General features: G+C 45.0%; 1 protein-coding gene across 8 annotated transcripts in view; it reads right to left on the bottom strand.

The window, feature by feature from the left end:
- Positions 1-15062, bottom strand: part of ALDH18A1 (aldehyde dehydrogenase 18 family member A1) — a 43069-nt gene extending 28007 nt beyond the window's left edge. The window contains exons 1-3 of one of the 8 annotated variants that reach the window (XM_052798438.1): positions 13010-15062; positions 12796-12904; positions 4077-4200 (exon numbers count right to left, since the gene is read on the bottom strand). In XM_052798438.1, the coding sequence (XP_052654398.1) occupies positions 4077-4170 (94 nt within the window). In that variant the 5' untranslated portion in view covers positions 4171-4200; positions 12796-12904; positions 13010-15062. Of the gene's footprint in view, positions 1-4076; positions 4201-7957; positions 8056-12795 lie in introns of those variants that run through there. The other 7 variants (XM_052798437.1, XM_052798439.1, XM_052798440.1 and 4 more) reach the window with 7 other exon arrangements.
- Between the last annotated feature and the right edge of the window lie 341 nt (positions 15063-15403).

Below are 15403 nucleotides of genomic sequence, written 5' to 3'. Positions count from 1 at the left end.
GGAAGAAAAGAAACACAGCTTTTACAACATCTCTAGGTCAGGTATTTTTGCAGGTTGCTCAACTAGGGGCAGCAGAAGGGGGATGATGGACATACAAACTGGAAGTTACCTTCCTACAGGATAAATAGGCATTGGAGGGAGAAGAGATAGTCACAGCATTACACAGGTAAGACACAAGATACGTAAGGCTGGCACTTTGCCCAAGTCAATGAGCTAGGGAACACTTGCCAGCAAAATATTTGTTTTCAAAATGTCTGCAAAGGTCAGCAAGCCCACTATCAGCACAGCAGATTAAAGAGGATCGTGACTATTAAGGTACAATCACAAGGAACAGTCTGGATCCTTTCTAATTGACAAAGAGGTGGACCCAAACACATAAAGTCCCAAAGTTAAGCTGAAGAAATGAAGGCAGACAGAAAGCACTTCCAACATACTTCATATGAAGTTTTGCAGAGCCACAGTGAATTGCATCTGAAGGAGTCATGCAGATAAGAATACATGCAGTCCAAGTGTGTCAACTGGATAATTAATATAATATGGATAAGCCATATTACTTGAAAAGAATTTGAAACCACATTTCCTTATCCTCCATCTAGCTCTTCTTGTACCGCTATTAAGAAACTGTATTAAACCATGTCAACTTTTAGACAGTCTCAAAAATACCAGTATAGCATAAAAGACGGAGAACGCTTCTGATGCAATTACTGAAAAAGTGGCTACTGACACTACACTCTGGGACCAAAAGTGCAACTTAGTCAAAAGATGGCACACATTCATGGAAAAGTTATGGAGAAGATCATACTGGATGCTATTGAAAGGCATATAAAGAACAATGCAGTCATCAGGCATAGTCACATGGGTTCACAAAGGGAAAGTCCCGTTTAACTAATTTGATACGCTATGATAAGGTCACCTGCCCACTGAATGCAGGGAAGATGGTGGATGTAGTTTTTCTGGATTTTAGTGAGGCTTTTGATACTGTTCCTCACAGCATCCTTCTGGACAAGTTGTCCAGCTGTGAGATACGCAGGTTCACGGTGTGCTGGGTGAAGAACTCACTGGAAGACAGGGCTCAAAGGGTTGTAGTGAATGGGGCTATATCTGGCTAGGGACCGGTAAGCAGCGGTGTTCCTCAGGGCTCAATCCTAGGGCAAGTGCTGTTCAACATTTTTATCAATGATCTGGATGCAGGAGTTGACTGCACCATTGGCAAGTTTGCAGATGATACTAAACTGGGAGGTGCTGTTGACTCTCTCAAAGGACAAGAGGCCTTGTGGAGGGATGTATAGATTGGAGCATTGGGCAATCGTCAATGGCATGAAATTTAACAAGTCCAAATGCCGGATTCTGCACCGGGGACAGAGTAACGCTGGACACAAGTATAAATTGGGAGAAGAGTGGCTGGCGAGCAGCCCTGCGGAAAGGGATCCGGGGGTGCTGGTCGACAGCAGGCTCAATGTGAGTCAGCAGTGTGCCCTGGCAGCCAAGAGGGCAAACTGCATTCTGGGGGGCACCAAACACAGCATGAGCAGCCGGTCAAAAGAGGTGATTGACCCGATGTGTTTATTGTTGGTGCGGCCTCACCTGGAATACTGTGTGCGGTGCTGGGCCCCTCAATTTAAGGAGGACGTTTTGGTCCTTGAATGTGCCCAGAGGAGGGCAACCAAGCTGGTGAAGGGGCTGGAAGGCACGTCCTCTGAGGGGCAGCTGAGGACTCTGGGTTTGTCTCGTTCGGAGAGAAGGAGGCTGAGGGGCACAGCTTCCTGAGGAGGGGACGTGGAGAGGGAGGTGCTGATCTCTCCTCCCTGGCGTCCAGGGACAGGACACATGGGACTGGTTCGAAGCTGCATCAGGGGAGGTTCAGACTGGACATCAGGAAGCATTTCTTTACCAAGAGGGTGTTCAAACACGGCAACAGGCTTCCTCGAGAGGTGGTCGATGCCCCATGCCTGTCAGGGCTTAAGAGGCATTTGGACAATGCCCTTAATAACATGCTTTAACTTTTGGTCAGCGCTGAAGTGGTCAGGCAGTTGGACTAGATGATCACTGTAGGGCCCTTCCAACTGAACTATTCTATTCTAGTCAATCCTAACCAATATCTCATCTGAAGATGCAGAGGCTTCTTTACAAATCAGTAAACTGAATCCTATGCCATGGTCAGAGTTATCTGATTTTATTTAATCTGTTCAGTCTCTCTAATTTTGATGCTCCATAATACAAAATAGATTCATTTATAACCTAAAGTGACTATTCTGGGTGTTACTTCTGCTGGAGAAAGACAGAAATGAACATAAAAAAGAGAAACTTGTCCTTTAACAACGTTTTAAATAAGTAAATCTTTTGTTCATCAGACATGCAGAAGAAGCTTAAATGATTAATCATAACTGAGGGCTGCACTAACATGTCACGCATATAAAATTAGAAAATGGAATTTGGAGATGAGTTTCATTTGCCCCTCATTTTCATGAGGGAATACTTGTGAATGTAAATAAAGCCTACAATACATACGAAAGAACAGGTGAAGGATTCCAATTTAACTGTTCTTTCCAGATTATACATGACTATATAGTATTTGCCTATCCCACACAGTATGACCAGAAAGGAGTAAAACCAAATTGTTTCCAATTCTCTTGGCTAGAGCTTCAGGGTTTAGAAGGTTCCAAGAAGGCAGCTGTTGAGAGATAACCAGTATCTGAAAAGAAACCACTTATTTTTTCAGTAAAACATGGAAGATGACAATGGTTCTAGGACACGCAGAGAATTTCATTCATCTCTGCTAAAGCCCTAATTGCTAACCTTGCTCTATGACTGCATAAACCTGTCTTTTTTAGTTATTTTAGACTGGACTAAGATGTGAAGTCAGCTCCCACGTTACATATGCAAAACACTTCTGGTGATGCAAGCCCATTAACTTGCTTCATATGCAATTAGGAAGAAACTGATATAGCCATCCAGTCAACGTTTTGGACAAATAGGTTTCTAGGCATTCCAGTTTTTATATCCAGTACCTTGTCAACAGTTTCACTTCCTTAATAAAGAAGGAGAAACATATGAAAAAGACTTTAGTATTTGGCAATGCAGATTCTTTTATGAAACCTGCATGAGGCTTGCTTCTCGGGAGTAAAGAAGCAGAATTTCAAAATAGACAAGCTGAACAGGATCACGACAGAAACAGTGGACAACAAAAGAAAACTGATAAATGCTCAATTCAGCTTTACAATGCAACCGATGAAGTAACCAGAGTTGTTCCAATACTGGATACTGACTACTGTCAATACTAAGGAATAATTTTCACAGTGTTAACCAAGTAGTTTACTGACTTCGGAAAATGCGGAATATTTAGAAATACTACAAATGCAGAAGTCAACAGAACTATAGCTCAGAAAAAACAAGTTTAGCATTTTAAAGATCTCAACATTTATTAATTCATATAAATATCAACAAAAGAGAACTGTTAACACACAGACCAATGGGAAATTAACCTTGCATGCAACAGTAAACAGTTAATCTCTTGATCTAATAGAGTCTATCTGTCCTTGCCTTCTCTATTTCAGACCACTAATCAAATAGACAGTGAATGGTTCTCTCAAGTTAGGTTTTCAGGGAACAACTATTTACAGGGCACCGATGTATTTACACTCAGGTTTCCTGCAAGCATCTTTCCACTTTTATCTAATCTGAATAAATTTGAGCTTCACACCTTGTTTTACTCAAGACATCTGTGGGTTGAAAACACAAATGGGGGAGCAGACATAATCAGATCTTGTTTTCCAGGAATGTATGAGGTTGAAATAAAGAACTTTTACAGTAGCAGTACTTTCACAACTGATTTTTTTTGCTTGAAATGCATGCCAGAATGAAAAATAGCCCCCTCAGACATCAGCTGAATATTATTGAGTTAAGGGAGAAAGTAACTTTAAGAAAGTAGAGCTTCTAACTGCAACTCACTCCAGAGCCTGCAAGTTTTGAATGATGTTAATGAAGTGATTTTCCTTTCAACATAGGAAAGAGTATAAGCATACCCAGACACATACTGACCAACATTATTAGAAATGTGTGCTTTCTCTCATACATACATAAACGGGAAATGGCTGCGATGGCATGTGGCGATAACACAAAGCACCATCCAGGGGAACGGACAAGGGGGCTCAGAGCAGCTCGACACAACATTTTGAGATGCCTTCTGCAAATCAAGGATATCTGTAAGTTAAAAGGAAGGGAGGAAGGCGGAAAATTGGTTAAATATCAGTGAATTTCCATCTGTATCTCTCTCCTCACGCAGCCCCCCCACCCCAACTCCTCTTTGTCCTGTACAGTCTTAACACAATTTCCTTGTGCAAGAGACAGACAGCCCAGTCTCTCCATTTTGCAGAATTCTCAGACTGTGACTTAGAAGAACTGAAGGCCCCTGTTCCCTGCCTGCTGGCAGAAGATCATTATTAAAGATCAAGAACAAAACGTGGTTCCCCAAGAAGGGAAAACATTATTAGTGGGTGTATCGACAATGGAGAAGAGTCCTAACTTTGTCCACAGGGAAGCCTGGAAGAAAAAAAAAAAAAAAAATAGAGAGAGGTTGTATCATACAGACTTCTCTGTACACCCCACAACAGAGCATCTACTATCCTTATGAATCTCAGCCCTATTCAATATAGAAAATATGCTGACTCACTTTTCCCTGAGCACTACCAAATGACAAAATGTTAACCATGATTACAAGTAAGGCAACAATTTCAAAGGTATTTGGCACCAGTTTCCCTTGACTGAACTTGTAAACACTCAGGATTCTTGCAAGTCAAAATCCACTAGAGCAAGCACCCAGCAAACAAGGGATACACAATTAGCCATTTCCTAGGACAGATCTAGTTGAAGTAATGCACCTAGTATCACAAAGGAAACAAAGGAGATTAACAAGAATCCAGTTCTCCCAGACAGCGCTTAAGCCATGAAACCTCTCCTTCCCCTTTTACAAAATTTTGCTTCCTTTACTTGCTTTCAAACCATCCCTCTGCACTGTTGGAATAGAGCAAACAACATTGCACAAGCTGCGGTAGGGAGAAGGTACTGAAGAGAGGACAAGGAGAGCTCATAGTAACTGCATTGGAAGACTGCTATTACAAATACCATGACAGTTATAGCACCTGGCAGTTCTGGCATACATGTACACGAACACTTCGAGTTGCTTCATTACCCCACACCAGTGTATTGTTATTATACCTCATTATAATCCTTACCAAAATATACACCTCTACATAAGACAAGTCAGCCACCAGCAGATAATGGCTCTCCTGTTTTGTCTAGTAAAGATTACATAGCACGGCTTTTTAACAATATTAATCTTCAACATCCCTCCAGTTCTGTATTTCATCTGAAATGGCAGTCGTGACCACTGCCAGGTCGAGGCAGACAAAGGACTCAGAGCAGATGATACAACTGAGCAAGTAGTCCAAGCTCTCTTCTCATAACAGGGCAAGCTTAAAGGTGAACAGTACCAACTAGACATTCCCTCTTTGAACCCTTACCAGGCACCTCATGCACCTGCCTCTGGGGGGGCACAACAATTCCCACTGTTCATATGTCTGGCTGTCTGACCCTTCCACCTTGAAGTCCACCCTAGCATCTACTGTCAGCCGTCATCTTCCCAGCAGGGTCTCAGTTCTGTCTCAGAGCAATGGCCAAGTCCAGCAGCTCCTGACAACCTGAACTGGCAAACAGCAGGTCCTTTATCCAGAACCCCTTCCACCACAACTATCCTGAGTGGAACTGCCTGTTCCTCTTCAGGTTCCTTCACAGACCAGCTCCCTTAGGGAAGAGAACCAGGCACTCTACCTGAAGTTTCACCCCCAGACATTTCCTGTTACAACCTCTTCTGTCAGGCCTTTGATTCCCACCACGGTAATAACCTTCACCTGGTGTTGCACTGTCACTAGAATATAGACCCATACTAGCTAGATCAAGCTGTGTTGTGTCCTTAGTTGCTCCTACTGATCTGCCAGAGAACCACTTCACATTCCCACTACAGGGCTGCTTGCAACTAAGAGCAACCTTGTCCTTCTGGAAGACTGCCTCCTGCTTCCCTTTACCAGAGACAACTTTGCTAAGAGCAAGCAGACAGTGAGCAGTGAGAGGTGGCGGACAGTGTGGATCTTTTGAAGGAAAAAGATTAGAAAGAAATAGCACATTTTTGCAACTAGCTCGTGAGAAAAGGCAAGGAGGCTAAGTTAACAAGACAACAGAAATGGAAATTTTAAAGCAGCAGCAGACACCAAGAAAATAAGTGAAATGGGAATGACGCTGCCAGAAAGCACAGACAGGGCGCAGGACATACTGTAAATTACACGCTTTCTTTCAGGCTAGTCCGAGGCTGCAGAACAACTCCTTTCTCTCCTCTTACTCAATCAAGGATTTAAAGTTACTTTCAATCCTCATTTTCCATTCTACTCCCATTTCCATGCCTGGAATGGTTCTGGTCTTCAGCAACAAACCAAAAAAAGGTACATAATTTTAAAAAAATTAATTAAAAAAATTAAAAATTAAAACTAAAATAATAATAATAAAAATTTTAAAATCTGCCTTACTTGGAGGGGAGGGAGCAATAAAAAGAAATGCAAAATGCATTATTCAGGTATTTCTCCAAGACTCCAGCAACAGCTTAAAAATTTATGGTTTTTTCATTACCAGGAAGACCTACTCCTTCCAAACTAGTCTCCAAACCTGACTTTTAAAAATATCATTCTCCCATCATCTCTTTAAATAATAAAAGTTATCCTTATATTATTGCTCATAGAAAGCAATACTATTGGCTAGTTTTTATTAATTTATTATCTCCATAACAGTTGTTAAACAACACAGTACATTTAGATTCTGCTCCAGATCAGTGTAAAGAGACTTAGTCACCTTACCAAGCAATCAGAGGTCTCAAATCCTAAAACCGGTGCCTTTTAACAACAACAATCTGTAACACTGATTTTTCAGTCTGTTGGCTGCAGACCCATGGGATGTCCACAGATATTTGCAGTGAGTTGATAAAATAAAACTAAATAACTTTTTTTCACAGTTTTATATATAAAGGCCAATATCTCAACTAAGTGTGAGGACATTCCACAAGGGAAAAAAATCTGGAAACCAAACTCCTATAGAAAGAGCTAAACTGTACTACACTTAAGCAATTAAGCAGAGAGAAATCAAGTTCCAAGGAAATACACATAATTTTAATGAAGCAAATCTTTACCATAACACAAATAAGTCCTCTGTAACATTCAGGGGTTTTGTTATTTAAGCAGCTTTGTTACCTTAAAATGAAAACTTTTGTAAGGAAAAAAAATATATCTGCAGTTCTTAATGCAAACTCAAAACCAAGAAACCTTCCCAGAGGGAAGCCAGCTGAGAAGAACTGACTAAAATAAAGCTTCAAATAAATTGTCTTTAGAACAGTCCGCAAATAGCTTTGCCCAGGTTCTATAGAAGTTATACGCACAGACAACAGGCAATTCAACGCAACACGTACCATGCAATTCTTTTCTACCAAGAATCCATTCCAGCAGGACAGCGTGGTCGCAGCAGCCTGCATCTATTGACACTGCCTTGTGCAGCGGAATAAAACCCTGTTACTGGCCTGTCGGAACTGTTCTGGGTACCTCAAAAGATAGTATCGGTGGACGTTGAGTATTGTTCCATTTTGCTATACCTCGTCTACAAGTAAGCGAAGCAGCACAGCAGGGCTGTATAGCACCAGCACTAGAGACAGTACTAGTACCTCCAACTGCCTGCCCTGGGAAGTGCAAGCGGAGGAACCGAGCGATTCACACCAGGAGCAAGCAGCAAAACCCAATCAGGCACAGACAGCGAGTTCAGCTTCACAAAACGCAACGGCAGACAAATGGCTTGCCGCACATTTATCACTGACACCTCCAGGCGTCACTCCTTGCCTCAGCACTTGCAGCCACCAGGATTTCCGTACCTGACCCCTCCTGCTGAAGCTGCGACAGAGATGTCCACGAGCACCAGCACCTGCGGCGGCACCAGGACCGCGACGCGACCCCGCTCCCGCCGCGGCGGGCGCGGCCGGACCAGCTGACCCGCCGCAGCCAATCCCCGGCCTCCCGGCAGCGGGCGCCACATCAGCTCGCCGCGCAGGCACCCAACAGCTACGGCTGGCTGATGTAACCTCCGCGGCTCCAGCCTCATCCCTCCCACCAGCACGCTCACCTTCCCGTCCTGCTGTCCCAGCAGATGATGTAATTCTGCTCCACGTTGCAGCACAAAATCCAGGGCTTTACAGGTTGGAGCATTAACAACTGTTTTCCGTCTAGTCCCAGACTAGTCCAGACAGCCCTCCCCGCAGCACAGGCTGCCTAGCCATCTCCCACATCCAGCTTCCCTTGACCTTGATTCTCCCTGTTCCCAGGTGTTTGCAGTCTGATGCAGACAGCAGATGAAAAGGAGCTGTAGACAAACTTTTGGGAGTGGCTTTACCTCTGTAGGCCCTTTACCGCCTTTGTTTTCTCCACTGTAGCCCACACCCTTCCACAAGGGCAAGAGTCCTGGCTTTGCTCTTCACCTATATCCCCCATACGGCATTTGCATTCACTTCTAAATTAAAACAAGCGTACTCTTCGCTGGGTGAAAAACTTGCTGGCTGGATGAGCCCAGAGGGTTGTGGTGAATGGGGTGAAATCCAGCTGGTGGCGGGTCACAAGTGGTGTTCCCCAGGGCTCGGTGTTGGGCCCCGTTCTGTTTAATATCTTTATCAACGATTTGGACGAGGAGATCGAGTACACCCTCAGCAAGTTTGCAGATGACACAAAGTTGGGAGGCAGGGTCAATCTGCTTGAGGGTAAGGAGGCTCCACAGAGGGATCTGGACAGGCTGGATCGATGGGCCGAGGCCAATTGTACGAGGTTCAACAAGGCCAAGTGCCGGGTCCTGCACTTGGGTCACAACAACCCCATACAGCGCTACAGGCTTGGGGAAGAGTGGCTGGAAAGCTGCCCGGCAGAGAAAGACCTGGGGGTGCTGGCTGACAGCCAGCTGAATATGATCCAGCAGTGTGCCCAGGTGGCCAAGAAGGCCAATCACATCCTGGCAAACATGTGGCCAGCAGGAGCAGGGAGGTGATTGTTCCCCTGTACTCAGCACTGGTGAGGCCGCACCTCGAGTCCTGTGTTCAGTTTTGGGCCCCTTGCTACAGGAAAGACACTGAGTTGCTGGAACGTGTCCAGAGAAGGGCAACCAAGTTGGTGAGGGGTCTGGAGCACAAGTCTTAGGAGGAGCAGCTAAGGGAACTGAGGTTGTTTAGTCTGGAAAAGAGGAGGCTGAGGGGAGACCTTATCGCTCTCTACAACTAAAGGGGGGTTGTAGCAAGGTGGGTGCTGGTCTCTTCTGTCAGGTGGCTGGAGATAGGATGAGAGGAAATGGCCTCAAGCTGCGGCAAGGGAGATTTAGGTTAGATATTAGGAAAAATTTCTTTACTGAGAGGGTTGTCAAACATTGGAATAGGCTGCCCAGGGAAGTGGTTGAGTCACCATCCCTGGAGGTATTCAAAAAGTGCGTAGACAGGGTACTCCATAACATGGTTTAGTGGGCATGGATGATGGTTGGACTCGATGATCTTGAAGGTCTTTTCCAACCTAAATGATTCTATGATTCTAAGAGACTCATAGAATCATTTAGGTTGGAAAAGACCTTCAGGATTATCGAGTCCAACCGTAAGCTTAACACTGCCAAGTCCACCATTAAACCATGTCCCTAAGTGCATCTTTTAAATGCCTCCAGGGATGGTGATTCCACCGCTTTCCCGGGCAGCCTGTTCCAACGCTTCACAACACTTTTGGTGAAGAAATTTTTCCTAATATCCAATCTCAACCTCCCCTGGCGCAACTTGAGGCCGTTTCCTCTCATCCTATCACTTGTTACTTGGGAGAAGAGACCAACCCCCACCTTGCTACGACCTCCTTTCAGGTAGTTGTAGAGAGCGATAAGGTCTCCCCTCAGCTTCTTCTCCAGACTAAAGAGCCCCAGTTCCCTCAGCTGCTCCTCCTAAGACTCGTGCTCCAGACCCTTCACCAGCTTCGTTGCCCTTCTCCGGACACGCTCTAGCACCTCAATGTCTTTCTTGTAGCGAGGGGCCCAAAACTGAACACAGCGTTCAAGGTGCGGCCTCACCAGTGCCGAGTACAGGAGGACAATCACTTCCCTAGTCCTGCTGGCCACACGATCTCTGATAGAAGCCCAGATGCTATTGGCCTTCTTGGCCACCTCAGCACACTGCTGGATCATATTCAGCTGGCTGTCAGCTGTCGACCGACACCCCCAGGTCCTTTTCCACCAGGCAGCTTTCCAGCCACTCTTCCCCAAGCCTGTAGCGCTGTATGGGGTTGTTGTGACCCAAGTGCAGGACCCGGCACTTGGCCTTGTTGAATCTCATACAATTGACCTTGGCCCATCGATCCAGCCTGTCCAGATCCCTCTGTGGAGCCTTCCTACCCTCAAGCAGATCAACATTCCCACCCAACTTGGTGTCATCTGCAAGCACTCTTATCACTGCAATTAGCAGAAACCGTAAATCTACAGTTTCTCATCTTCAAAGACACTACAAAATTCATAGTATTTCCTCAGTTCAACTCAGATACTAGTTATAGTGTCTTCTGCCTACACCTATTTTACCACTGTTATATTCCTATTTACCTATTAGAATTATTCCAACAGCACTAATTCTCATGTTGTTACAAGACGGTATTTGGTTTTTGTTTAGTTTGTGGGATATTTTTGTTTGGAGGGTTGTTTATTGGGGGGGAGGGTTTGCCCCCCCCCCTTTTTTTTTTTTTTTTTTTTTTTTTTTTTACATCTTTAACACATCACCTTCTGGGATCAGGAAGCAATCTTCTCTGAAAGTTTCACAGCTGTGGAAAAAAACTCATGAAGAGTGAACAATATTCAAGTAGTCGGGTTAGAGTTCAAGACACTTGCAAAAACCTCAATGTCTCAAGAAGTAATAGAAGACCCAACTCACAATTATCTCCACATGAGGGAAAACAAACCAACCCCCCCAAATAAATATAAGGTCGTTCACTTCATTAGAAGACTATCTGGAGATCTCCACTTCACAAGAAGTGCAATTTGTTTTAATCATAGCACACATAGGCCCTGCTCTCCCCTCTTCCCCGGTCCAATTATTAGCAAAGATAAACCTGGTGTGTATAATTGCAGAATAAAGACAACACTAACACCAGAATGTTGGTCACTCACTAAAAAGACAGAACAGTGATTAAAGATGTATCATAGCAGCTGATTTTTTATGTTAAGCCAAGCCTTCATTTTGATTTTTAAACAGTTAACAAGAAACAGGAATGCCCTCATTTTAGGCTTACATGGCCAATTTTTAGCACATGCAACTTCTTTGAACCGTGCTTCCAAATAAAAAGCAACAGATTCCCCTCAACCCCTGTACATACTGAGGAACTGCTTTTCTTTTTCAGGCACTGAAATAGAGGAAGAATTGGCAAGAGAAAATGAACAGCAACTAAATGGGTACTTTCATTTCCCACATGAAACCAGGAGTTTTTATGGAAGGATGCTTGTTAGTGGCAAGGAATCCTAGATTTCCTACCTGGTCAGCAGTTATTTACCTCAGTGTACAGCAAGCATAGTAGGAAGTGAGCAATGGAAAACTGTGATTTCAGATAGTTAAGGGCAGTGAACACCTTGAGTAATCTTAAAGAGAGTTCCATCTTAGAGAAAAAGCATGGAACCATCCTGACATTATTAATAATCTGTATAGGCAGGCATGCTACAGTCCACCTTCAGTCCTAGACACAACTGCAACAAACATAGGTGTATCTCTGTGCAAAGACTTTTTTCCCTCACCTAATTAAGAAAAAAAAAGTAATCTTGATTAAAGCAGCTATTCTGATTTGTAAGTGAGGAACATAAGGACACAAGTTAATTTAATCAAGCACTAGCCCTCACTAAGAAACCTCAAGATAGGGTTAGTTAGCACCTTTCAAGCATTTCCTTCGTCCTAACGTCATCTCTCTACTCTTGCCTGGATCAAATGTGGCTACTTTCTTTTACCACCTGTTTTCAGCACTGAGCAGCAGGTTCCACCAGCTGTTAAGGATAAAGATGATAGAACTAGCATCCCAATTCTGTTCCCATTTCCCTATGGCCATCAAATGAAGGTTGTACAAGTGCCAAAGATCACTCAGGAAAAGCAATGGAGACTGAATAGAAATTTTGTAATAGCTATGGTTAAGTAGAGTGGCAATAGTGCTGCTAAGCAACAAGATGCAAATCAAGTACCTGGACACATGTTCATATCCAGGAGAAACCGTAGCCAGGGAAATGCAAGGATAGAATGAAAAGAATTCTGAAAAACGTAGGCTGAAGTTGGCACTCTTGTTTAATATTCGTTTAGTATTTCAGGAGAAAGACTGACTTCCACATTTACTACCCTGGGTGTCAGCCTCTCTTCCAGAACCTCTTACAGAAATTTTAGTTGCACTTTTTTGCCCTACTAGTTTTTTTTATTCATACCCTCCATATCCAAAGCCCCATTGTGGAACCTCTTCAACAACTGCCTTCTGGCAATGGTTAAGCCAGCCAGCTACAACTTCCTAAGAAAAACTAGGGAATATTCACCAACTGTAGGATTTATTTCCAAGTCCCTGTCCTCTCATTTCTCCAAGAACACCACCACTCAGAACAGCATTCATCAGCATCTCAGCCTCAGGGAACTGTGCATGCTTAGCTCAGCATTCCCTCCAGTTCCTTATTTTTAAGCCATTTGCCTTTACCTACCTTTGCTTTTTTATTCTGTGCCCTCACAATGTGTTGCCCTCCTCTTTTGGGGTTGGGGAGAAACAAGATGGCATTCAGTTTCTATAAAGGATAAACTGACACCCAAATCCTAATGGGGAAAATAAGACATAAAACAAAACACATCAGTAGAACAGCAGTCTGTCAGATGACCAGATAAAGTACATGGGCAGGACAAGAAAGCAATTAAAACTACCTGAATACCCTCCTGGTCTCCAGCTTTGCATGGCTCTGGGGCTATTCACCTTCTCCATACCACTCACGATTTTGCAGGCTTGTAGTACACCCATCCTCTCATTCCTCCCTCTGCTGTGATGCTCAAGTTTTCCCTAAACAATTCTAGCACCAGAAGTGCACCAGTTTTGCCACCCCTCCTACTCGAAGCTGCAGTTCCCACCCCCCTCCAGAAAACAGCTTGATCATGGTAATATTCTGCTCAGTGACCAACTGAGCCACCCGTCTATACAATCATGCGAGTACTACCACCAGCAAGAGAGAAGCACAGCAACTCCTTAGACTACACTGCCACTAACAAATCAGTACAGGATGCTCTTGCTATCCCTGTATCAAGGCTATTTCATATATACAGTCATCTCCATTGCTCTTCCTCCACCTCCCCGGTTATCCTAAACAGAGTACAGCATATCACCCAAGGGAGAGTCCAGAACTGCACAGAGTACTCAAGTTTAGACAAAGCAAGGATTTACACACTGGCATGGTATGGTCTTTTATTCTGCATTTCATTCCTTACCTGATAATTTCTACCATTCTATTTACTTTTTGATTTTTGCTAACAACAACCTGGAACTGACTTTTCAGAGTATCATCCACAGTGACTCTCAGATGTTTTCTTCCCTGGATGCTGCAGAAAAACATAAAAATACCATTGCTTTCATATTCCTACTAACACAACGTGCAACAAGAGCAGCTGAAAAATTACCGAAGCTAAGCCTGAAAGATGTTCATTCTGCTATTGAATACACTTCTTATAACAATGCTGGAAAAGAGTAGCTTAGAGGAGGAAGGCAGTACAGCAAACAAACAAACAAATCTGTAAAGCAGTTAACAAAAATTATTCACCATCACAAATACAGAAAAGGTAACGTACTTTCTAAAGTGATTAAATATAAATACTTTACTATAGGACAGGGAAGAAGACAACTTTATTTTAACACTTTATAAATTGCTTCTCAGTGTCATCAAGACCAATTCTGAGAAGAGAAAGAAGGTAAACACTTCCAAGTATCCATCATTTTTTATGGTACAGAGTCAGCACAGGTATAAGCATTTATGGAAGTATTTTAGTTATTTTTCATTTAAGAAACTAAAGCTGTTCCTGACTTCATAGTATAGGGACACTTGCCAAAGGCTTTTGGAAAACTGTGTAAGGTTTGCTCATTAAGTCTCCTTTATCTACAGTTTTATTACTTCTTTCAGAGAGCTATCAGGTTTCTTAAAAAAAACTCTGATCTGATCCTGCTGTATCTTCTGTGAACAAACACTAAGCAAACAACACAGGCTTATCACCAAGAGTCAGGTCAAAACCTAGGTAATAACTTTTACGTGTCACGCAAGTGTCAGGAGGGTTTAAATATTTTCTTTGGGCATGGAGAAATCTTGTAAGTAGACACAAGAGGCAAGCAAGGAAAAAGAACTCCCAAGAGGGGCGACAGCTCTGCTGTCACAAAGCTCGAGAAGAATGAGGCCAACGCAGCTCTTATCAATTCGTGTAAGTGCTTGCAGGGGTCCAAACTGCTATTTCACTCTGCCAATAACTCCACGCAGTAGCAATGCTCTGTAGCCGTCAAGAAAATTTGAACCAAAGTCTAGAAGGCTCTGGAAAGCTTGCAAGGACCAAAGGAACAGGGAGCGTCCAGGCGCAGGCAGCATTACAGCGACTGTACGTACAGCACCTCTACAGCTTCAAGGCTTAGCTCGCTTGTTTTCTCACGGAGTCCTCACTCCTCCGCTGCGAGCAATACAGCAACGGCTCCTGATCCTCCAGCCGCAGGAGGGGAGCCGGCAGCAACCGCTTTGACTTGCCGCGGAGCGCCGACGGAAGGCACAGCCCAGCGCCGGCCGCAACGCGGCTCGCCCCTCCGCGTAGGGGCCCGTCGCGCTCAGCTACGGGCGGCCGCGACAGCGCGGCCCGCCTCTGCGACCCCCCCCTAGGCGGCAGGGCCGGCAGCCGCCCCTGCCCCTCGGCCGGGCCTCGCCGCGACCTCCCCGGCGCAGCCCAGGCCGCTCCCCCACCGCCGGGCACGGCTCAGCTCACTCACCCGGGCGGCACAGCGCGCCGCCGCCTGCGGCCACAGCCGCCTGCCGCGTCACGTTGCTTCCGGGCGCGGCGCGCCGCAGCGCAGCGCACATGAGCCCCGGCCCGCGCTCCGCTAAGGAGGGCGGGCGGAGTGCGCCGGCGCCTGCGCGGTCGCCCGGCGGGGGGGGATCCCGCCCGCGGCGTTCCGGCGGGGCGGGGCGGGGGTGTTCGGGCCCGCCCGGCGGCGGCGGCGGAAGGAGCGTTCCGGTATCAACCGGGTGCGACCGCGGCGACGCCAGCTTCGCCCACAGCGGCTGTTGCGCAGGCCCGGCT

Source organism: Harpia harpyja, chromosome 10, assembly GCF_026419915.1.
Source record: "Harpia harpyja isolate bHarHar1 chromosome 10, bHarHar1 primary haplotype, whole genome shotgun sequence".
NCBI classification, from domain to species: Eukaryota; Metazoa; Chordata; class Aves; order Accipitriformes; family Accipitridae; genus Harpia; species Harpia harpyja.
The sequence above is the reverse complement of the archived record's forward strand: the minus strand, read 5'-3'. Positions and strand labels throughout refer to the sequence as shown.